The sequence below is a fragment of the Bufo gargarizans genome, unplaced genomic scaffold (assembly GCF_014858855.1).
Source record: "Bufo gargarizans isolate SCDJY-AF-19 unplaced genomic scaffold, ASM1485885v1 fragScaff_scaffold_347_pilon, whole genome shotgun sequence".
Classification (NCBI taxonomy): domain Eukaryota; kingdom Metazoa; phylum Chordata; class Amphibia; order Anura; family Bufonidae; genus Bufo; species Bufo gargarizans.
Window position 1 is genome coordinate 89679 of NW_025334099.1, and position 25596 is coordinate 115274.

Sequence of the window (25596 nt, forward strand, 5' to 3'; positions counted from 1 at the left end):
GTGTGGCACAGTGTAGAGGTATACTGTATATTGTTGGGCACAGTGTAGCGGTATACTGTATATTGTGGGGCACAGTGTAGCGGTATACTGTGTGGGGCACAGTTTAGCGGTATACTGTATATTGTGGGGCACAGTGTAGAGGTACTGTATATTGTGGGGCACAGTGTAGAGGTATACTGTATATTGTGGGGCACAGTGTAGAGGTATACTGTATATTGTGGGGCACAGTGTAGAGGTATACTGTATATTGTGGGGCACAGTGTAGAGGTATACTGTATATTGTGTGGCACAGTGTAGAGGTATACTGTATGTGGGCACAGTGTAGAGGTATACTGTATATTGTGTGGCACAGTGTAGAGGTATACTGTATATTGTGTGGCACAGTTAGAGGTATACTGTATATTGTGGGGCACAGTGTAGCGGTGTACTGTATATTGTGTGGCACAGTGTAGAGGTATACTGTATATTGTGGGGCACAGTGTAGAGGTATACTGTATATTGTGTGGCACAGTGTAGCGGTATACTGTATATTGTGGGGCACAGTGTAGAGGTATACTGTATATTGTGGGGCACAGTGTAGAGGTATACTGTATATTGTGGGGCACAGTGTAGAGGTATACTGTATATTGTGGGGCACAGTGTAGAGGTATACTGTATATTGTGTGGCACAGTGTAGCGGTATACTGTATATAGTGGGGCACAGTGTGGAGGTATACTGTATATTGTGTGGCACAGTGTAGAGGTATATTAACCCTTAATGAGTGGTCCCTAACACTAGTTCCTACCTTTTATGGGCCATGACAGCCACACAAAGTCCAGGGAGCCCCTGTACAGAGCCCCCATATAAAATACCCCTTCTTTGTGGCCTCAGTAGATGCCCCTATAGTGCCCCCAATAATGTGCCAGTAACAAGAGCAACCCCCCAATCATGTGCCAGTAATAGCAGCCCCCCATCATGTGCCTGTAATAAGAGCCCCCCATCATGTGCCAGTAATAAGAGCCCCCCATCATGTGCCAGTAATAACAGCCCCCCATCATGTGCCAGTAATAACAGCCCCCCATCATGTGCCAGTAATAACAGCCCCCCATCATGTGCTAGTAATAACAGCCCCCCATCATGTGCCAGTAATAACAGCCCCCCATCATGTGCCAGTAATAACAGCCCCCATCAAGTGCCAGTAATAAGTGCCCCCAATAATGTGCCAGTAATAAGTGCCCCCAATAATGTGCTAGTAATAACAGCCCCCCATTATGTGATAGTAATAACAGCCCCGCCATCATGTGCCAGTAATAACAGCCCCCCAATGTGCCAGTAATAACAGCCCCCCCAATGTGCCAGTAATAACAGCCCCCCCAATGTGCCAGTAATAACAGCCCCCCATCATTTTCAAGTAATAACAGCCCCCCCAATGTGCCAGTAATAACAGCCCCCCCAATGTGCCAGTAATAACAGCCCCCCAATGTGCCAGTAATAATAGCCCCCCCAATGTGCCAGTAATAACAGCCCCCCCAATGTGCCAGTAATAACAGCCCCCCCAATGTGCCAGTAATAACAGCCCCCCCCATTTGCCAGTAATAACAGCCACCCATCATGTGCCAGTAATAACAGCCCCCCATCATGTGCTAGTAATAACAGCCCCCCATCATGTGCCAGTAATAACAGCCCCCCATCATGTGCCAGTAATAACAGCCCCCCATCATGTGCCAGTAATAACAGCCCCCATCAAGTGCCAGTAATAAGTGCCCCCAATAATGTGCTAGTAATAACAGCCCCCCATTATGTGATAGTAATAACAGCCCCGCCATCATGTGCCAGTAATAACAGCCCCCCAATGTGCCAGTAATAACAGCCCCCCCAATGTGCCAGTAATAACAGCCCCCCCAATGTGCCAGTAATAACAGCCCCCCCATTTGCCAGTAATAACAGCCACCCATCATGTGCCAGTAATAACAGCCCCCCATCATTTGCCAGTAATAACAGCCCCCCAATGTGCCAGTAATAACAGCCCCCCCAATGTGCCAGTAATAACAGCCCCCCCCCAATGTGCCAGTAATAACAGCCCCCCAATGTGCCATTAAATGTATTGCATATATATAAAAATAAAAAAATAAACACTTATACTTACCTCAGTGTCAGTGATGCGATGCAGCCTCTTCTGGCCTGTGTCCCGCGCTGTACGGCTCAGGCGGCGCGATGACGTAATCGCGCCGCCTGCCTCTGATAGGCTGCAGGCACTAGGCCGGCAGCCTATCAGAGGAAGGGAAAGGGACACGCCTCTCCCTGCCCTGCCTCAGCACAGTCATCTGTATCTCTGTCCTGAGGACGGCAATACAGAAGACTATGGAGAGGAACGCTTCCACAATGGAAGCGTTCATCTCCCTGTGCCCCCCCCCCGCCGCCGTCCCCTACCGCGCCCCTGGATCCGCCAGTGGCTGTGTCGGCCTGTTGTCATGGTGCCCTGTGCGGCCGCACAGCTTGCACACCCCAAAGGCCGGCCCTGAATCTAGGGGTGCATCAGGGGCTCTTCAAATGTGACATGGCCGCTTAAAATTATCCCAGTGAAATCTGCTTTCCAAATGGATTAAAATGGAAAATCTGCCCAAAAAGTGAAATTCTAAAATGTCATCTTTATATTCAATTAATTCTTGTGGAACACCTAAAGGGTTAACAAAGTTTTTAAAATCCGTTTTGTATACCTTCAGGGGTGTAGTTTCTAAAATGGGGTCACTTTGAGTTTCTACGCTAGGGGTGCATCAGGGGGGCTTCAAATGGGACATGGTGTCAGAAAACAGTCCAGCAAAACCTGCCTTCCAAAACCGTACGGCGTTCCTTTCCTTCTGCGCCCTGCCGTGTGCCCGTACAGCAGTTTACGACCACATGTGGGGTGTTTCTGTAAACTACAGAATCAGGGCCATAAATATGGAGTTTTGTTTGGCTGTTAACCCTTGCTTTGTAACTGGAATTTTTTTTATTAAAATGGGAAATCTGCCAAAAAAGTGAAATTCTGAAATTTTCTCTCTATTTTCCATTAAGGGTTAACAAAGTTTCTAAAATCAGTTTTGAATACCTTGAGGGGTGTAGTTTCTAAAATGGGGTCATTTTTGGGTGGTTTCTATTATGTAAGCCTCACAAAGTGACTTCAGACCTGAACTGGTCCTTTAAAAAGCGGGTTTTGGAAATTTTCTGAAAAATGTTAAGATTTGCTTCTAAATTTCTAAGCCTTGTAACGTCCCTAAAATATAAAATGTCATTCCCAAAATGATCCAAACATGAAGTAGACAAATGGCGAATGTAAAGTAATAACTATTTTTGGAGGTATTACTATCTATCATAAAAGTAGAGAAATTGAAATTTGCTAATTTTTAAATTTTTTGGGTAAATTTGGCATTTCTTTATAAATAAAAATGTATTTTTTGGACTCAATTTACCTCTGTCATGAAGTACAATACGTGACGAGAAAACTATCTCAGAACGGTCTGGATAAGTAAAAGTGTTTTTAAGTTATCACCACATAAATTGACACTGGTCAGATTTGCAAAAAATGGCCGGGTCCTTAAGGTGAAATATGGCAGCGTCCTTAACCACTTCCCATCTGGGCCATGTGCCCCCTTCCTGACCAGGCCTAATTTTGCAAAACTGACATATCTCACTCTATGTGGTGTGGAGGTCAGCTGTACAAACGGTGGGCAGTCGGCAGGATTGGGTGCAACATAAGGGTTTTATTGGAAAAAACACAACTCAAATTTGTGTTTTACAGGATGGCTTGGCTTCGGCCCATCAAAGTTCAGTCACATAAAGCTCTTATCTTCAGCCCTCATGTGTCATATAACAGTCACCTTTGTGCAGAATCTTGTCTTTTCCCTTCTCAGGAACCCTGTGGAGATGAAAGCTCCTAAGTCCTCTGCAGACCAACCACACACTGACAGTGAGTCTTTTAAATTAGCCTCCAGCTGGGTGAGGTGGTAACACAGGAGATGGAGTACGGGAGTGACCTTCCCACCCAAACTCTTCAGTCACTCCTAAATCCCAGACCCAAATTCCAGCTGGGTGAGGTGGTAACACAGGAGATGGAGTACGGGAGTGACCTTCCCACCCAAACTCTTCAGTCACTCCTAAATCCCGGACCCAAATTCCAGCTGGGTGAGGTGGTAACACAGGAGATGGAGTACGGGAGTGACCTTCCCACCCAAACTCTTCAGTCACTCCTAAATCCCGGACCCAAATTCCAGCTGGGTGAGGTGGTAACACAGGAGATGGAGTACGGGAGGGACCTTCCCACCCAAACTCTTCAGTCACTCCTAAATCCCGGACCCAAATTCCAGCTGGGTGAGGTGGTAACACAGGAGGTGGAGTACGGGAGGGACCTTCCCACCCAAACTCTTCAGTCACTCCTAAATCCCGGACCCAAATTCCAGCTGGGTGAGGTGGTAACACAGGAGATGGAGTACGGGAGGGACCTTCCCACCCAAACTCTTCAGTCACTCCTAAATCCCGGACCCAAATTCCAGCTGGGTGAGGTGGTAACACAGGAGATGGAGTACGGGAGGGACCTTCCCACCCAAACTCTTCAGTCACTCCTAAATCCCAGACCCAAATTCCAGCTGGGTGAGGTGGTAACACAGGAGATGGAGTACGGGAGGGACCTTCCCACCCAAACTCTTCAGTCACTCCTAAATCCCAGACCCAAATTCCAGCTGGGTGAGGTGGTAACACAGGAGATGGAGTACGGGAGTGACCTTCCCACCCAAACTCTTCAGTCACTCCTAAATCCCAGACCCAAATTCCAGCTGGGTGAGGTGGTAACACAGGAGATGGAGTACGGGAGGGACCTTCCCACCCAAACTCTTCAGTCACTCCTAAATCCCGGACCCAAATTCCAGCTGGGTGAGGTGGTAACACAGGAGATGGAGTACGGGAGGGACCTTCCCACCCAAACTCTTCAGTCACTCCTAAATCCCAGACCCAAATTCCAGCTGGGTGAGGTGGTAACACAGGAGATGGAGTACGGGAGGGACCTTCCCACCCAAACTCTTCAGTCACTCCTAAATCCCGGACCCAAATTCCAGCTGGGTGAGGTGGTAACACAGGAGGTGGAGTACGGGAGTGACCTTCCCACCCAAACTCTTCAGTCACTCCTAAATCCCGGACCCAAATTCCAGCTGGGTGAGGTGGTAACACAGGAGATGGAGTACGGGAGGGACCTTCCCACCCAAACTCTTCAGTCACTCCTAAATCCCGGACCCAAATTCCAGCTGGGTGAGGTGGTAACACAGGAGATGGAGTACGGGAGGGACCTTCCCACCCAAACTCTTCAGTCACTCCTAAATCCCGGACCCAAATTCCAGCTGGGTGAGGTGGTAACACAGGAGATGGAGTACGGGAGGGACCTTCCCACCCAAACTCTTCAGTCACTCCTAAATCCCAGACCCAAATTCCAGCTGGGTGAGGTGGTAACACAGGAGGTGGAGTACGGGAGTGACCTTCCCACCCAAACTCTTCAGTCACTCCTAAATCCCAGACCCAAATTCCAGCTGGGTGAGGTGGTAACACAGGAGGTGGAGTACGGGAGTGACCTTCCCACCCAAACCCTTCAGTCACTCCTAAATCCCGGACCCAAATTCCAGCTGCCACCAACTCAGCAATCTAACATCACTGGCCGCCATTTACCTCCGGGATTTACATCACTGAGAGCAGCAGCCTCAGTGACACATACTTTCCATCAACAACCTCACCCTTGGATGCTTACAGTGGTAATAACTTTGGAACGCCTTTACTTATCCCGGCCATTCACAGATTGTTTTCTCGTGACACATTGTACTTCATGATAGTCATAAATTTGAGTCAATATATTTCACCTTTATTTATGAATAAATCCCAAATTTACCCAAAATTTAGAAAAATTCGCAATTTTCAAAATTTTTATTTCTCTGCTTTTAAAACAGAAAGAGATACCTCATAAAATATTTATTACTTAACATTCCCCATATGTCTACTTTATGTTGGCATCATTTTGGAAATGTCATTTTATTTTTTTAGGACGTTAGAGGCTTAGAAGTTTAGAAGCAATTCTTCAAATTTTTAGGAAAATTGCCAAAACCCACTTTTTAAGGACCAGTTCAGGTCTGAAGTCACTTTGTGGGGCCTACATAGTGGATACCCCCATAAATGACCCCATTGTAGAAACTACACCCCTCAAGTTACTTAAAACCGATTTTACAAACTTTGTTAACCCTTTAGGTGTTCCATAAGAATTAAAGGAAAATGGAGATCAAATTTTTTAATTTAACTTTTTTGGCAGATTTTCCATTTTAATCCAATTTTTTCTTTAACACATCGATGGTTAACAGCCAAACAAAACTCAATATTTATCACCCAGATTCTGCGGTTTACAGAAACACCCCACATGTGGTCATAAACTGCTGTACGGGCACACGGCAGGGCACAGAAGAAAAGGAACTCCACGTGGTCTTTAGATGCCATGTCCCATTTGAAGCCCCCTGATGCACCCTTACAGTAGAAACTCCCAAGAAGTGACCCCATTTTGGAAACTAGGGGATAAGGTGCCAGTTTAATTGCCACTATTTTTGGGTACATATGATTTTTTGATCATTCATTATAACACTTTATGGGGCAAGGTGACCAAAAAATGGGTTGTTTTAGCACAGTTTCTCTTTATTTATTTTTACAGCGTTCACCTGAGGGGTTCAGTCAAGTGACATTTTTATAGAGCAGATCGTTACGGACGTGGCGATACCCAATATGTATACTTTTTCTTATTTATTAAAGTTTTGCACAATAATAGCATTTTTGAAACAAAAAAATTATGTTTTAATGTGTCCATGTTCTGAGAGCGATAGTTTTTTTATTTTTTGAGAGATTTTCTTATGTAGGGGCTCATTTTTTGCGGGATGAGGTGACTGTTTTATTGGTACCATTTAGTGGGACATACACATTTTTGATCACTTGGTGTTGCAGTTTTTGTGATGTAAGGTGACAAAAATTGCTTGTTTTCACACATTTTTTACGGTGTTCACCTGAGGGGTTAGGTCAGGTGATATTTTTATAGAGTTGGTTTTTACGGACGCGGTAATACCCAATATGTATACTTTCTTTATTTGTTTCACTTTAACACAATAATAGCATTTTTAAAACCATAAAATTTATGTTTTAGTGTCTCCATGTTCTAAGAGCTATAGTTTCTTTTATTTTTTGAGACATTTTCTTATGTAGGGGCTCATTTTTTGCGGGATGAGGTGATGGTTTTATTGCTACCATTTTGTGGGACATATGCGTTTTTGATCACTTGGTGTTGCACTTTTTGTGATGTAAGGTGACAAAAATTACTCGTTGTGACACATTTCTTTTCTTTTTTTTACGGTGTTCACCCGAGGGGTTAGGTCATGTGATATTTTTATAGAGCTGGTTTTTACGGACGCGACAATACCTAATATGTCTATTTTATTTTATTCTTTCTATTTTTAACATATTTTTTTTTTATTCCTTAGGGCTCTTTCACACCTGCGTTATAGTCTTCCGGCATAGAGTTCCGTCGTCGGGGCTCTATGCCGGAAGAATCCTGATCAGGATTATCCTAATGCATTCTGAATGGAGTGAAATCCGTTCAGGATGCATCAGGATGTCTTCAGTTCCGGAACGGAACGGTTTTTGGCTGGAGAAAATACAGCAGCATGCTGCGCTTTTTGCTTCGGCCAAAAATCCTGAAGACTTGCCGCAAGGCCGGATCAGACGTTTAGCTTTTTCTGAATGGTTACCATGGCTGCCGGGACGCTAAAGTCCTGGCAGCCATGGTAAAGTGTAGCGGGGAGCGGGGGAGCAGCATACTTACCGTCCGTGCGGCTCCTGGGGCGCTCCAGTGACGTCAGGGCGCCCCAAGCGCATGGATCACGTGATCACATGGTACGCCATCCATGTGCATGGGGCGCTCTGACGTCATTCTGGAGCGCCCCGGGAGCCGCACGGACTGTAAGTATACCGCTCCCCGCTACTACTATGGCAACCAGGACTTTAATAGCGTCCTGGCTGCCATAGTAACACTGAAAGCATTTTGAAGACGGATCCGTCTTCAAATGCTTTTAGTTCACTTGCGTTTTTCCGGATCCGGCGTGTAATTCCGGCAAGTGGAGTACACGCCGGATCCGGACAACGCAAGTGTGAAAGAGGCCTTACTTGGGGATTTTTTTTTTTTACATGTGAAACCTTTTTTTTTTCAACACTTTACTTTTTTTATTTTTTATTTTACACTTTTCGTCCCCCATAAGGTGATACAAGACCCTCTGGGGGACATTTACTTCACTTTTTCTTTTTTTTTTCACTGTTGATTTCTCCTGTAACTGGGGCTGACATAGTAGCCCCAGTTACAGTGTAAATACACCCCCCAGAGAGGCCGCACAGCGCAATACAGCGCGTACAGCCTCAGTGCAGGGCTGATCGAGGTCTCTGAAAGACCTCACACAGCTCCTGCACTCTCCGGTCCCGGCGGTCACATGACCGCCGGGCCGGAACAGGAAGCGCATAGCGGTTCCTGCACTGTATACAGCACTGTGTATGCAGCGATCTAGAAGGCAGGGACACCTGGGCACTGTCCCTGCCTTCTCTAAGGGTTGCCCTGCTGTCACTGACAGCGGGCAACCCGATCAGCAGCTGCAATCTCTGAATGGATATTTTAAAACGTCCATTCAGAAATAAAGATCCACCTCCCGGACGTTTATATCCTATGGGCGGACGGGAGGTGGTTAAGAGGTTAAACTAATCAGCCCATTGTTAGACTCTGTGCTACGATGTTTGCCCTGTTAGCTCGAAATATGTATAGGGACAAATCAGACTCCTACAAAGTGGTTGATACCGGCTCTCTCTAGACCGACATTGGGTAGATTTCTTTCTATAAAAACTCAAATGCTTTGTATTAATAACGTTTTTATATAGGATGTGATAGGCTGTCTGCACACATATCCCTCGTGGGTATATAAGGTGTGATAGGCTGTCTGCACACATATCCCTCGGTGGGTATATAAGGTGTGATAGGCTGTCTGCACACATATCCCTCGGTGGGTATATAAGGTGTGATAGGCTGTCTGCACACATATCCCTCGGTGGGTATATAAGGTGTGTGATAGGCTGTCTGCACACATATCCCTCGGTGGGTATATAAGGTGTGATAGGCTGTCTGCACACATATCCCTCAGTGGGTATATAAGGTGTGATAGGCTGTCTGCACACATATCCCTCGGTGGGTATATAAGGGGTGTGATAGGCTGTCTGCACACATATCCCTCGGTGGGTATATAAGGGGTGGATAGGCTGTCTGCACACATATCCCTCGGTGGGTATATAAGGGGTGGGATAGGCTGTCTGCACACATATCCCTCGTGGGAGTATAAGGTGTGATAGGCTGTCTGCACACATATCCCTCGTGGGTGTATAAGGTGTGATAGGCTGTCTGCACACATATCCCTCGGTGGGTATATAAGGTGTGATAGGCTGTCTGCACACATATCCCTCGGTGGGTATATAAGGTGTGATAGGCTGTCTGCACACATATCCCTCGGTGGGTATATAAGGTGTGATAGGCTGTCTGCACACATATCCCTCAGTGGGTATATAAGGTGTGATAGGCTGTCTGCACACATATCCCTCAGTGGGTATATAAGGTGTGATAGGCTGTCTGCACACATATCCCTCGGTGGGTATATAAGGGGTGTGATAGGCTGTCTGCACACATATCCCTCGGTGGGTATATAAGGGGTGGGATAGGCTGTCTGCACACATATCCCTCGGTGGGTATATAAGGGGTGGGATAGGCTGTCTGCACACATATCCCTCGTGGGAGTATAAGGTGTGATAGGCTGTCTGCACACATATCCCTCGGTGGGTATATAAGGTGTGATAGGCTGTCTGCACATATCCCTCAGTGGGTATATAAGGTGTGATAGGCTGTCTGCACACATATCCCTCAGTGGGTATATAAGGTGTGATAGGCTGTCTGCACACATATCCCTCGGTGGGTATATAAGGTGTGTGATAGGCTGTCTGCACACATCCCTCAGTGGGTATATAAGGTGTGTGATAGGCTGTCTGCACACATATCCCTCGGTGGGTATATAAGGTGTGATAGGCTGTCTGCACACATATCCCTCGGTGGGTATATAAGGTGTGATAGGCTGTCTGCACACATATCCCTCGGTGGGTATATAAGGGGTGTGATAGGCTGTCTGCACACATATCCCTCGTGGGAGTATAAGGTGTGATAGGCTGTCTGCACACATATCCCTCGGTGGGTATATAAGGTGTGATAGGCTGTCTGCACACATATCCCTCGGTGGGTATATAAGGTGTGATAGGCTGTCTGCACACAGATCCCCTGGTGGGTATATAAGGTGTGATAGGCTGTCTGCACACATATCCCTCGGTGGGTATATAAGGTGTGATAGGCTGTCTGCACACATATCCCTCGTGGGTATATAAGGTGTGATAGGCTGTCTGCACACATATCCCTCGTGGGTATTTAAGGTGTGATAGGCTGTCTGCACACATATCCCTCGGTGGGTATATAAGGTGTGATAGGCTGTCTGCACACATATCCCTCGGTGGGTATATAAGGTGTGATAGGCTGTCTGCACACATATCCCTGGGTGGGTATATAAGGTGTGATAGGCTGTCTGCACACATATCCCTCGGTGGGTATATAAGATATGTGATAGGCTGTCTGCACACATATCCCTCAGTAGGTATGTAAGGTGTGATAGGCTGTCTGCACACATATCCCTCGGTGGGTATATAAGATGTGATAAGCTGTCTGCACACATATCCCTCGTGGGTGTATAAGGTGTGATAGGCTGTCTGCACACATATCCCTCGGAGGGTATATAAGGTGTGATAGGCTGTCTGCACACATATCCCTCGTGGGTGTATAAGGTGTGATAGGCTGTCTGCACACATATCCCTCGTTGGGTATATAAGGTGTGATAGGCTGTCTGCACACATATCCCTCGGTGGGTATATAAGGTGTGATAGGCTGTCTGCACACATATCCCTCGGTGGGTATATAAGGTGTGATAGGCTGTCTGCACACATATCCCCCGGTGGGTATATAAGGTGTGATAGGCTGTCTGCACACATATCCCTCGGTGGGTATATAAGGTGTGATAGGCTGTCTGCACACATATCCCTCGGTGGGTATATAAGGGGTGTGATAGGCTGTCTGCACACATATCCCTCGGTGGGTATATAAGGGGTGTGATAGGCTGTCTGCACACATATCCCACAGTGGGTATATAAGGGGTGTGATAGGCTGTCTGCACACATATCCCCTCGGTGGGTATATAAGGGGTGTGATAGGCTGTCTGCACACATATCCCTCTGTGGGTATATAAGAGGTGTGATAGGCTGTCTACACACATATCCCTCGGTGGGTATATAAGGGGTGTGATAGGCTGTCTGCACACATATCCCTCTGTGGGTATATAAGGGTGTGATAGGCTGTCTACACACATATCCCTCGGTGGGTATATAAGGGGTGTGATAGGCTGTCTGCACACATATCCCTCGGTGGGTATATAAGGGGTGTGATAGGCTGTCTGCACACATATCCCTCGGTGGGTATATAAGGGGTGTGATAGGCTGTCTGCACACATATCCCTCGGTGGGTATATAAGGGGTGTGATAGGCTGTCTGCACACATATCCCTCGGTGGGTATATAAGGGGTGTGATAGGCTGTCTGCACACATATCCCTCGGTGGGTATATAAGGTGTGTGATAGGCTGTCTGCACACATATCCCTCGTGGGTATATAAGGTGTGATAGGCTGTCTGCAGATATATCCCTCGGTGGGTATATAAGGTGTGATAGGCTGTCTGCACACTTATCCCTCTGTGGGTATATAAGGTGTGTGATAGGCTGTCCGCACACATATCCCTCGGTGGGTATATAAGGTGTGATAGGCTGTCTGCACACATATCCCTCGGTGGGTATATAAGGTGTGATAGGCTGTCTGCACACATATCCCTCGGTGGGTATATAAGGTGTGATAGGCTGTCTGCACACATATTCCTCGGTGGGTATATAAGGGGTGTGATAGGCTGTCTGCACACATATCCCTCGGTGGGTATATAAGGTGTGATAGGCTGTCTGCACACATATCCCTCGGTGGGTATATAAGGTGTGATAGGCTGTCTGCACACATATCCCCCGGTGGGTATATAAGGTGTGATAGGCTGTCTGCACACATATCCCTCGGTGGGTATATAAGGTGTGATAGGCTGTCTGCACACATATCCCACGGTGGGTATATAAGGTGTGATAGGCTGTCTGCACACATATCCCCCGGTGGGTATATAAGGGGTGTGATAGATTGTCTGCACACATATCCCTCGATGGGTATATAAGATATGTGATAGGCTGTCTGCACACATATCCCTCGGTGGGTATATAAGGTGTGATAGACTGTCTGCACACATATCCCTCGGTGGGTATATAAGATATGTGATAGGCTGTCTGCACACATATCCCTCGGTGGGTATATAAGGTGCGATAGGCTGTCTGCACACATATCCCTCGGTGGGTATATATGTGATAGGCTGTCTGCACACATATCCCTCGGTGGGTATATAAGGTGTGATAGGCTGTCTGCACACATATCCCTTAGTGGGTATATAAGGGGTGCGATAGGCTGTCTGCACACATATCCCTCTGTGGGTATATAAGGTGTGATAGGCTGTCTGCACACATATCCCTCGGTGGGTATATAAGGTGTGATAGGTTGTCTGCACACATATCCCTCGGTGGGTATATAAGGTGCGATAGGCTGTCTGCACACATATCCCTCGGTGGGTATATAAGGGATGTGATAAGCTGTCTGCACACATATCCCTCGGTGGGTATATAAGGTGTGATAGGCTGTCTGCACACATATCCCTCGGTGGGTATATAAGGTGTGATAGACTGTCTGCACACATATCCCTCGGTGGGTATATAAGGGGTGTGATAGGCTGTCTGCACACATATCCCTCGGTGGGTATATAAGGTGTGATAGGCTGTCTGCACACATATCCCTTAGTGGGTATATAAGGGGTGCGATAGGCTGTCTGCACACATATCCCTCTGTGGGTATATAAGGTGTGATAGGCTGTCTGCACACATATCCCTCGGTGGGTATATAAGGTGTGATAGGTTGTCTGCACACATATCCCTCGGTGGGTATATAAGGTGCGATAGGCTGTCTGCACACATATCCCTCGGTGGGTATATAAGGGATGTGATAAGCTGTCTGCACACATATCCCTCGGTGGGTATATAAGGTGTGATAGGCTGTCTGCACACATATCCCTCGGTGGGTATATAAGGTGTGATAGACTGTCTGCACACATATCCCTCGGTGGGTATATAAGGGGTGTGATAGGCTGTCTGCACACATATCCCTCGGTGGGTATATAAGGTGTGATAGGCTGTCTGCACACATATCCCTTAGTGGGTATATAAGGGGTGCGATAGGCTGTCTGCACACATATCCCTCTGTGGGTATATAAGGTGTGATAGGCTGTCTGCACACATATCCCTCGGTGGGTATATAAGGTGTGATAGGTTGTCTGCACACATATCCCTCGGTGGGTATATAAGGTGCGATAGGCTGTCTGCACACATATCCCTCGGTGGGTATATAAGGGATGTGATAAGCTGTCTGCACACATATCCCTCGGTGGGTATATAAGGTGTGATAGGCTGTCTGCACACATATCCCTCGGTGGGTATATAAGGTGTGATAGACTGTCTGCACACATATCCCTCGGTGGGTATATAAGATATGTGATAGGCTGTCTGCACACATATCCCTCGGTGGGTATATAAGGTGCGATAGGCTGTCTGCACACATATCCCTCGGTGGGTATATATGTGATAGGCTGTCTGCACACATATCCCTCGGTGGGTATATAAGGTGTGATAGGCTGTCTGCACACATATCCCTTAGTGGGTATATAAGGGGTGCGATAGGCTGTCTGCACACATATCCCTCGGTGGGTATATATGTGATAGGCTGTCTGCACACATATCCCTCGGTGGGTATATAAGGTGTGATAGGTTGTCTGCACACATATCCCTCGGTGGGTATATAAGGTGCGATAGGCTGTCTGCACACATATCCCTCGGTGGGTATATAAGGGATGTGATAAGCTGTCTGCACACATATCCCTCGGTGGGTATATAAGGTGTGATAGGCTGTCTGCACACATATCCCTCGGTGGGTATATAAGGTGTGATAGGTTGTCTGCACACATATCCCTCGGTGGGTATATAAGGTGTGATAGGCTGTCTGCACACATATCCCTCGGTGGGTATATAAGGGATGTGATAAGCTGTCTGCACACATATCCCTCGGTGGGTATATAAGGTGTGATAGGCTGTCTGCACACATATCCCTCGGTGGGTATATAAGGTGTGTGATAGGCTGTCTGCACACATATCCCTTGTTGGGTATATAAGGTGTGATAGGCTGTCTGCACACATATCCCTCGGTGGGTATATAAGGTGTGATAGGCAGTCTGCACACATATCCCTTGTTGGGTATATAAGGTGTGTGATAGGCTGTCTGCACACATATCCCTCGGTGGGTATATAAGGTGTGTGATAGGCTGTCTGCACACATATCCCTCGGTGGGTATATAAGGTGTGATAGGCTGTCTGCACACATATCCCTCGGTGGGTATATAAGGTGTGATAGACTGTCGGCACACATATCCCTCGGTGGGTATATAAGGTGTGTGATAGGCTGTCTGCCCACATATTCCCCGGTGGGTATATAAGGTGTGATAGGCTGTCTGCACACATATCCCTCGGTGGGTATATAAGGTGTGTGATAGGCTGTCTGCACACATACAGACGTGGACAAAATTGTTGGTACCCTTTGGTCAATGAAAGAAAAAGTCACAATGGTCACAGAAATAACTTTAATCTGACAAAAGTAATAATAAATTAAAATTCTATAAATGTTAACCAATGAAAGTCAGACATTGTTTTTCAACCATGCTTCAACAGAATTATGTAAAAAAATAAACTCATGAAACAGGCATGGACAAAAATGATGGTACCCCTAGAAAACACAGAACATAATGTGACCAAAGGGACATGTTAATTCAAGGTGTGTCCACTAATTAGCATCACAGGTGTCTACAACCTTGTAATCAGCCATTGGGCCTATATATATGGCTCCAGGTAATCACTGTGTTGTTTGGTGATATGGTGTGTACCACACTCGACATGGACCAGAGGAAGCAAAGGAAAGAGCTGTCTCAAGAGATCAGAAAGAAAATTATAGACAAGCATGTTAAAGGTAAAGGCTATAAGACCATCTCCAAGCAACTAGATGTTCCTGTGAGTACAGTTGCACATATTATTCATAAGTTTAAGATCCATGGGACTGTAGCCAACCTCCCTGGACGTGGCCGCAGGAGGAAAATTGATGACAAATCTAAGAGACGGATAATCCGAATGGTAACAAAAGAGCCTAGAAAGACTTCTAAAGAGATTCAAGGTGAACTTCATGCTCAAGGAACATCAGTGTCAGATCGCACCATCCGTCGTTGTTTGAGCCAAAGTGGACTACATGGGAGACGACCAAGGAGGACACCATTGTTGAAAACGAATCATAAAAAAGCAAGACTGGAATATGCCAAACTACATGTTGACAAGCCACAAAGCTTCTGGGAGAATGTCCTGTGGACAGATGAGACAAAAATCGAAGTTTTTGCCAAGGCACATCAGCTGTATGTTCACAGACGAAAAAATGAAGCATATCAAGAAAAGAACACTGTCCCTACTGTGAAACATGGAGGAGGCTCTGTTATGTTCTGGGGCTGCTTTGCTGCGTCTGGCACAGGGTGTCTTGAATCTGTGCAGGGTACAATGAAATCTCAAGACTATCAAGGAATTCTAGAGAGAAATGTACTAGCCAGTGTCAGAAAGCTTGGTCTCAGTCGCAGGTCATGGGTCTTGCAACAGGACAATGACCCAAAACACACCGCTAAAAACACCCAAGAATGGCTAAGAGGAAAAAATTGGACTATTCTAAAGTGGCCTTCTATGAGCCCTGACCTCAATCCTATTGAGCATCTTTGGAAGGAGCTGAAACATGCAGTCTGGAAAAGGCACCCTTCAAACCGGACACAACTGGAGCAGTTTGCTCATGAGGAGTGGGCCAAAATACCTGCTGAGAGGTGCAGATGTCTCATTGACAGTTACAGGAAGCGTTTGATTGCAGTGATTGCCTCAAAAGGTTGCGCAACAAAATATTAAGTTAGGGGTACCATCATTTTTGTCCATGCCTGTTTCATGAGTTTATTTTTTTACATAATTCTGTTGAAGCATGGTTGAAAAACAATGTCTGACTTTCATTGGTTAACATTTATAGAATTTTAATTTATTATTACTTTTGTCAGATTAAAGTTATTTCTGTGACCATTGTGACTTTTTCTTTCATTGACCAAAGGGTACCAACAATTTTGTCCACGTCTGTATCCCTTGTTGGGTATAAAAGGTGTGTGATAGGCTGTCTGCACTCACCTAAGGGTATGGTCAGTGCACAGTAAGAGTACTATCCACTATTCTAAGGGTGTGGTCAATGCACGGTAACAGTATTATCCCCTCTCCTAAGGGTTTGGTCAGTGCACAGTAAGAGTAATATCCACACTTCTAAAGGTATAGTCAGTGCACAGTAAGAGTACTATCTACTCTCCTAAGGGTATGGTCTGTACACAGTAAGAGTACTATCCACTATCCTAAGGGTATGGTCAGTACACAGTAAGAGTACTATTCACTATCCTAAGGGTATGGTCAGTACAATGCAAGAGTACTATCCACTATCCAGTGGCGTAGCTATAGGGGTCGCAGCGGTCGAAATTGCGACCGGGCCCCTAAGTCAGGGGGGCCCATAGGGCCCCCCAGGAGAGATGGAGTAAAGCGGGCCCCGCAAGTGGTTTTGTATTACGTGCGGCGGGCCCTCCTTATATTTTGAGTGGCTGCGCTGCGCTTACTTGTCAGCGCGAGACCCGTGACCTCCGCGGCGGGTCTCGCGGGATCACAGCAGCCAGGAATGACTAGCCTACCGGCCGCCTCAGCCCTCAAGTGAGGAGAGCGGCAGCGGAACAAACAAGAGTAGGTAGACTTTTTTTTTAAATGTAAAAAATGGCACACACCTGCGTCCAGCTTCATACGGAGGGGGGACATGAATGATGATCAGTGGTGCCGTGAGGCAGTGTGTCTGAATTCAGAAGGGCCCGGACCGGCCATAATAGGGCAGCAAGTAATGAGGGGGCAAATGAAAATGAAATACTCTGTGGGCAAAAATCAAAATGTATAGAGGGAGTGGGCGGGGGCAACATTAAATATAGTAAGAGTCTCACTATATTTCATTTTGCCCCCATTCCCTCTATATATTTGAAATTTTTTGCCCACTGAGTATTTTTTTTTTATTTTGCCCCCTCATTATTTGCTGCCCCTGGCTGTCCTCATATGGCGCGGGCTCCCCCTTTCTGAATTCAGACACACTGCCGCACGGCACCACTGATCATCATTCATCTCCCCCTCATATGCAGTCAGTGTGGGCCATACATTCAAAAATAAATAAAAAATACTCTAGTGACTAGAGTATTATTATATTTTTTTATGTATGGCTTCATACAGAGGGGGGGAGGGTATGGGTAGGGACAGAGGCTGGCGGGGGAGGTCTGGTAGCAAAGGCTCGCGAGGGGGGCCCCAATTCAAAGTTTGCCCTGGGGCCCATAGAACTGTAGTTACGCCCCTGCCACTATCCTAAGGGTATGATCAGTACACAGGGGCTGCATTCAGACGTCCGTATGCGTTTTGCGGATCCGATCCATGTATCCGTGGATCCGTAAAAATCATACGGACGTCTGAATGGAGCCTTACAGGGGGTGATCAATGACAGGGGGTGATCAATGACAGGGGGGTGATCAGGGAGTGTATATGGGTGATCACCCGCCTGTCATTGATCACCCCCCTGTAAGGCTCCATTCAGACGTCCGTATGTGTTTTGCGGATCCGATCCATGTATCAGTGGATCCGTAAAAATCATACGGACGTCTGAATGGAGCCTTACAGGGGGGTGATCAATGACAGGGGGGTGATCAATGACAGGGGGGTGATCAGGGAGTCTATATGGGGTGATCATGGGTGATCATGGGTGATCAGGGGTTCATAAAGGGTTAATAAGTGACGGGGGGGGGGTGTAGTGTAGTGTGGTGTTTTGTGGTACTTTACACAGCTACCTGTGTCCTCTGGTAGTCGATCCAAACAAAAGGGACCACCAGAGGACCAGGTAGCAGGTATATTAGACGCTGTTATCAAAACAGCGTCTAATATACCTGTTAGGGGTTAAAAAAATCACATCTCCAGCCTGCCAGCGAGCGATCGCCGCTGGCAGGCTGGAGATCCACTCGCTTACCTTCCGTTCCTGTGAGCGTGCGCGCCTGTGTGCGCGCGTTCACAGGAAATCTCGGCCCTTGCGAGATGACGCGTATATGCGTCACTCTGCGCAGGGCTGCCGCCTCCGGACCGCACATCTGCGTTAGGCAGTCCGGAGGCGGTTAAACGCCTCTTGCCTCAGGATTATGGCCCATACTAACTTTTAAACCCCTGAACCTATTCCAGGGAATTTTGGATAGATTTGTCCCCAAGTTATACTGTTTAAATTGATGTATGTTATATGTATGGACAATGTAACCTCACAAAGTTGTAACAACCTATAATAAGTGTAACTTGTCAGCTTGGGAGGAATATGCTGGGTGTGGTTCTATTGTCCCATTGTGTGTTTAAATGGTGATGTCTGTCCTGTTGTCTCCACATGTGTATTGGCGATCTCCCTTTGTCCTGAGAGATAATTGGATTGCCCTCGGTTGTCTCCAGGACAGAGAGGAGGAAACCATGATGCATTGTGGGGATGTGTTAGATCTGTCCTGTATTTGCAACAACTAATAAAAACCAGGCTGGGTGTGCCAGCACGTCAGACCACTGCTTGACCCTCAATACGGAGCCTTGTCTCGTTATTGGGGGGATTCCCTGTATGCTGTTGGAGACTGATTGCCAGGAGTGTAAGCTGATTGTATGCTTTTCCTGTTCGTCTGCTAGCAGCTATTCCAGTTTGGAGTGCTATTTTGTATCCAGTTCGGGAGTTTGGTGTTCTGCAGTAGCTGTGCCTGTCTCTCAGAAACGGGCATATCGCCTAAACGGATTTTAACCCCTTGTCTGCTGAAACGGTCCGTTACAGGGCCTAATATGCAGCACAACACTCAGGTCTTAGGTGCTTGTGGTGGCACCAGGGTCTTCACAAATCTCACTGGGCCCCATAACAAAATGTTGTATGAGCCCCGCTGCCTCACCCACTTTCCTGGTACGCGGGCATACTGTAAATGCAGCGCTTTCATGTTCAGCTCTGGGTCCCTCCTCCGGACACCGTAGCAGTTGCACGGTGCCCCTCCACTTGGAGGTTCTAACTCTTAGGGTTAGCCCTAACCAGGCCGGTCTGAAATCCCTGCTGTCATGCTATCACCCAGAGTCACACAAGAATCGTCGTCTGGCCAAATACCTGCCGCTTGTCCCAGCCGTCCCCTCTCACACCATGTGGCTTCACCTCCACACTACTGCCTGTTCCCCGCACCTTGTGTCATGTGATGTGGGCACATCATGTTTCCCGAAAAAACTAAACAAGCATCTTTCTCTTACAGGGACAGTGTCCTGCAAGCCAAGGAAAATGTCCACACATGCAACGCATGCAGCTATAAACATGTTAGATATGGCCTGGGTGATGCTTTGGGCACAACCGACAATTACTACGGTTTGGGACACAAAAACTATTACAAGGATACATGACATCACAATGCTTAGTGACATCATTAGGGTTAGATGTAGGGTGTCAGGGTAAGTGACATTGCCAGAACAAATGACATCTGTATCATTACAAATAAGTGACATCACTGAACTGCGGGTGACATCACCACATCATGTGACTGTGCTCTCTAGATTGGTCATCGATTTGTCACATGACATTTCTAATAATCTGTAATTTTGTTGGGACAAATCTTCCATCCGCGTCCGTGAATCTTCAGCCGTGACCTCTGGTGGCAGTGACGGTCACAACCATTTGGAAGTCAGGGCTGCCCACTGGTGGTCTCCAACAGACCCCACACCAATCTCTACCATTGATGGGAACCCCTCTGTGGCCACCAACCTTCACTAGAAGCCCCTGTCCTGCTAGCCTCCTCACCTACCCCGCTATCCTATTATCCTCCATTATTCACCCTGCAGTTGTCACCTTCTCCTCGGCTACTACCGCCGCTGTTCACCCCTTATTATTATATGGCTGATAACGGAGCCAGCGGGGCTCCCAGCTACTCCTGTGCTGTCATTACTATGCAGCGGACTATTCCCTGCTGAGGGCTCTGATGAAGTCCATGTGGGCAGCTGCTGATCTTCCCAACATTTCTCATGTTTTCCTGTTATTCACCAAGCTTGTCTTGTGTCACAGGGACAACGGAGCGCGTGTGTCTGGTGCAGGGAACCGCAGAGGCACTACTGTCTGTACATACCTTCATAGCAGAGAAGGTCAGAGAGGTGCCACAAGGGGCAGCCAAGACGGACCTGGGGGTGCTCATCCCTGCCCAGAACAACATCAGTGCCGAGCGGGCCAAACAGGTCTGTGCCACCTCCAACAGTCTATGGGTACCTTTTACTGTTATAACCAAAACATGTCTCCCTGACCCCATGCTCGCCTAATATATACCCACCTCATCCCACCACTGACCAATAGTCATCCCTCTGAACCCATGCCTGCCCAATATCTACCAAATTCATACTATCCCTACTCTGTTTTAGCATCACAACCAAGTTTTTGCTTAATATTACCCAAGCCCATTTTTTACCACCCAGAACTAAATCATAATGACCCCTGCCCAATAATTACCATACTGACCCCATCCCTACCCAAAAATTACCATACTAACCCCATCCCTACCCAATAATTACCATACTGACCCCATCCCTACCCAATAATTACCATACTGACCCCATCACTGCCCAATAATTACCATACTGACCCCATCCTTGTCCAATAATTACCATACTGACCCCATCTTTGCCCAATAATTACCATACTGACCCCATCCTTGCCCAATTATTACCATACTGACCCCATCCCTACCCAATACTTACCATACTGACCCCATCACTGCCCAATAATTACCATACTGACCCCATCCTTGTCCAATAATTACCATGATGACCCCATCCCTACCCAATAATTACCATACTGACCCCATACCTACCCAATAATTACCATACTTACGCCATCCCTACCCAATAATTACCATACTGACCCCATCCCTACCCAATACTTACCATACTGACCCCATCACTACCCAATACTTACCATACTGACCCCATCACTACCTAATAATTACCATACTGACCCCATCACTACCCAATAACTACCATACTGACCCCATCACTGCTCAATACTTACCATACTAACCCTATCCTTGCCCAATAATTGCCATACTGACCCCATCCCTACCCAATAATTACCATACTGACCCCATCACTGCCCAATAATTACCATACTGACCCCATCCTTGTCCAATAATTACCATACTGACCCTATCCTTGCCTAATAATTACCATACTGACCCCATCCTTGCCCAATTATTACCATACTGACCCCATCCCTACCCAATACTTACCATACTGACCCCATCACTGCCCAATAATTACCATACTGACCCCATCCTTGTCCAATAATTACCATGATGACCCCATCCCTACCCAATAATTACCATACTGACCCCATACCTACCCAATAATTACCATACTTACGCCATCCCTACCCAATAATTACCATACTGACCCCATCCTTTCCCAATACTTACAATACTGACCCCATCCTTTCCCAATACTTACCATACTGACCCCATCCTTGCCCAATAATTACCATACTGACCCCATCCCTTCCCAATTATTACCATACTGACCCCATACCTACCCAATTATTACCATACTGACCCCATCCTTGCCCAATAATTACCATACTGACCCCATCCCTACCCAATACTTACCATACTGACCCCATCTCTACCCAATAATTACCATACTGACTCCATACCTACCCAATAATTACCATACTGACCCCATACCTACCCAATAATTACTATACTGACTCCATCCTTGCCTAATAATTACCATACTGACCCCATCCCTACCCAATACTTACAATACTGACCCCATCCTTGCCCAATTATTACCATACTGACCCCATCCCTACCCAATAATTACCATACTGACCCCATCCCTACCCAATAATTATCATACTGACCCCATCCTTGCCCAATAATTACCATACTGACCCCATCCCTAACCAATAATTACTATACTGACCCCATCACTGCCCAATAATTTTCATACTGACCCCATCCTTGCCCAATAATTACCATACTGACCCCATCCCTACCCAATAATTACCATACTGACCCCATCCCTACCCAATAATTACCATACTGACCCCATCCCTACCCAATAATTACCATACTGACCCCATCCCTACCCAATAATTACCATACTGACCCCATCCCTACCCAATAATTACCATACTGACCCCATCCCTACCCAATAATTACCATACTGACCCCATCCCTACCCAATAATTACCATACTGACCCCATCCCTACCCAATAATTACCATACTGACCCCATCCCTACCCAATAATTATCATACTGACCCCATCCTTGCCCAATAATTACCATACTGACCCCATCCCTACCCAATACCATACTGACCTTATCCCTACCCAATACCATACTGACCTTATCCCTACCCAATTTTTACCACTCTGATCCCAGCACAATGTTTACTATCCAGTCTGAAATAATTATCTTCTTTCACTTCCTTAGGCGAAACTAATTGTCCCAAACACAACAGCGGGCCTGATAATTGGTAAAGGTGGAAGCACTGTTCGTAGCATCATGGAAGAGTCAGGAGCATGGGTTCAGCTCTCCCAGAAACCTGCAGGACCCAATCTCCAGGAACGAGTGGTGACAGTGAGTGGAGAGCCTAATCAAGTTCAACATGCTATACGAAGCATCATCCACAAAGCAAGAGAAGACCCTCCTCAGGGCACAGCCCATCTAAACATCAGCTACATCAACTCCCAGGGTCCTGTGGCAAACTCAAACCCTACAGGATCCCCATATGCTGGAGGGACAGTAGAACCAGCCATTGCCGCTTTCCCTACTGCACCACCAGCCCCTCCAGCCATCTCTGGGGGAGACCTCTTGGCCATCTCAACTGCCCTAAATACGCTGGCCAGTTACGGTTACAGTACAGGCCTGGGATTTAACCCCTTGGTGGGTGGTGTCCATCCAGCAGCAGTCAGTCTTCTGGCATCGTACACGGGTGAACCTGGTCCAGCTCTTGGGCTTGGAGGAGGAGGAATTCTCATGGACAAGTTGGCGGCAGAAAGTGTTGCAGGAAAAGAAACGCTAGAAATGGCAGTGCCAGAGACATTGGTGGGTGCCATACTGGGCAAAGGTGGCAAAACGCTGGTGGAATATCAAGAGCTGACAGGAGCTCGAATTCAAATCTCAAAGAAAGGGGAATTTGTTCCAGGAACAAGAAGCAGGAAAGTCACCATCACTGGCCCACCAGGCGCTACACAAGCAGCACAGTATCTGATCGGGCAGAGGGTGGCATATGAGCAGGGCGTGCGCTCAAGCAACCCCCAAAAAGTGGGATAGAATGTGATGTGGAGAGAGGCTAATGAGTGGGGGGAGGGGGATGAGAGTCATAGGGACAAGCAAAGGTCACTTATTTGTCTCTGTGGGTTGAATATGGACTTACAACGTCAGGGTATTGGGAAGGACTTGACCATGGAGCCATAATGTCAGGAAACAGAAGCAAAGGGGTTTTGTAATTGTTCCTTGAAGGTTCCATAGATCCATGGATGGCGCTCAGAGGGCAACATTTGTTAAAAACCTTAAAATGTGAAGACAGGAACAAAAGCAATAAGCGCAGATTTTGCACTGGAAAGATGAGTCCACTCACAACCCTCCTGGAACTGACACATGATATTGGCTGAAAACATGGTGGATGCAGTAATATGTGAACATATCACATGTCCCAGTGACATCTCAGAACGTCATATGTGCCAAAACCTACATAGAAGTAGTGCCAAAACCACGTCCTGCACTCGGTGGGAGCCCTGCACAATGCCAAACCTGGTAGTTAGAAATTCTCTGGGGCAATGACTGGACAATGTTATCCCCTCAGCTGCTTCTGTCGTAACATTAAAAAGGCCAAAACTGCTTTTACTGCAGATGTGCATTTGTTATAGATATTTAAAGCAAAAGGCTCATGAAATCAGCGGCAAGTGATAGAAATATCTCCAAATGTTTGCTGTATAAACTATAAAATATGGATTCTAGCAGCGTGCATAGTGTGTGGTCATTGGGATGTGGGCTCACTAAAGGCCTTCTCCAAAAATGGAGAAAATAAAATTACTAAAAATACTTAAATATTACTTTATTATAAAACATATTTCGAAATACCTTTCATTAGTTATAATGGCTCATTTTGTCTAGAAAGCAATCATCAGGGAAAATAAAATGTCCGCCATCCTATTAGTACACACAAAACCTGTTATCACACAGGAGGATGGATTACTGCACAACACTGAGCTATAGAGCTGCCTGATCCTCCTCTCTGCTCTGCCTGTCAGGGATTATGGTCCTGAATACAGCTGATAAGATCTTCAGCTGAATCTCTCCTCTGCCTGTCAGGGATCCTGAATACAGCGGATAAAATCTTCAGCTGAATCTCTGTTCTGCCTGTCAGGGATCCTGAATACAGCTGATAAGATCTTCAGCTGAATCTCTCCTCTGCCTGTCAGGGATCCTGAATACAGCTGATAAGATCTTCAGCTGAATCTCTCCTCTGCCTGTCAGGGATCCTGAATACAGCTGATAAGATCTTCAGCTGAATCTCTCCTCTGCCTGTCAGGGATCCTGAATACAGCTGATAAGATCTTCAGCTGAATCTCCCCTCTGCCTGTCAGGGGTCCTGAATACAGCTAATAAGATCTTCAGCTGAATCTCTCCTCTGCCTGTCAGGGGTCCTGAATACAGCTAATAAGATCTTCAGCTGAATCTCTCCTCTGCCTGTCAGGGATCCTGAATACAGCTGATAAGATCTTCAGCTGAATCTCTCCTCTGCCTGTCAGGGATCCTGAATACAGCTGATAAGATCTTCAGCTGAATCTCTCCTCTGCCTGTCAGGGATCCTGAATACAGCTGATAAGATCTTCAGCTGAATCTCTCCTCTGCCTGTCAGGGATCCTGAATACAGCTGATAAGATCTTCAGCTGAATCTCTCCTCTGCCTGTCAGGGATCCTGAATACAGCTGATAAGATCTTCAGCTGAATCTCCCCTCTGCCTGTCAGGGGTCCTGAATACAGCTAATAAGATCTTCAGCTGAATCTCTCCTCTGCCTGTCAGGGGTCCTGAATACAGCTAATAAGATCTTCAGCT

The 25596-nt window shown here is 46.7% G+C and overlaps 1 protein-coding gene across 1 annotated transcript in view; it reads left to right on the forward strand.

Moving 5' to 3' along the window:
- The window catches only part of LOC122922422 (RNA-binding protein Nova-2-like), a 52226-nt gene extending 27725 nt beyond the window's left edge, over nucleotides 1–24501 (forward strand). The window contains exons 3-4 of the mRNA XM_044273023.1: nucleotides 20551–20717; nucleotides 22965–24501. Of these exons, the coding sequence (XP_044128958.1) occupies nucleotides 20551–20717; nucleotides 22965–23807 (1010 nt within the window). The 3' untranslated portion in view covers nucleotides 23808–24501. The remainder of the gene's footprint in view (nucleotides 1–20550; nucleotides 20718–22964) is intronic.
- Nucleotides 24502–25596: the final 1095 nt, after the last annotated feature.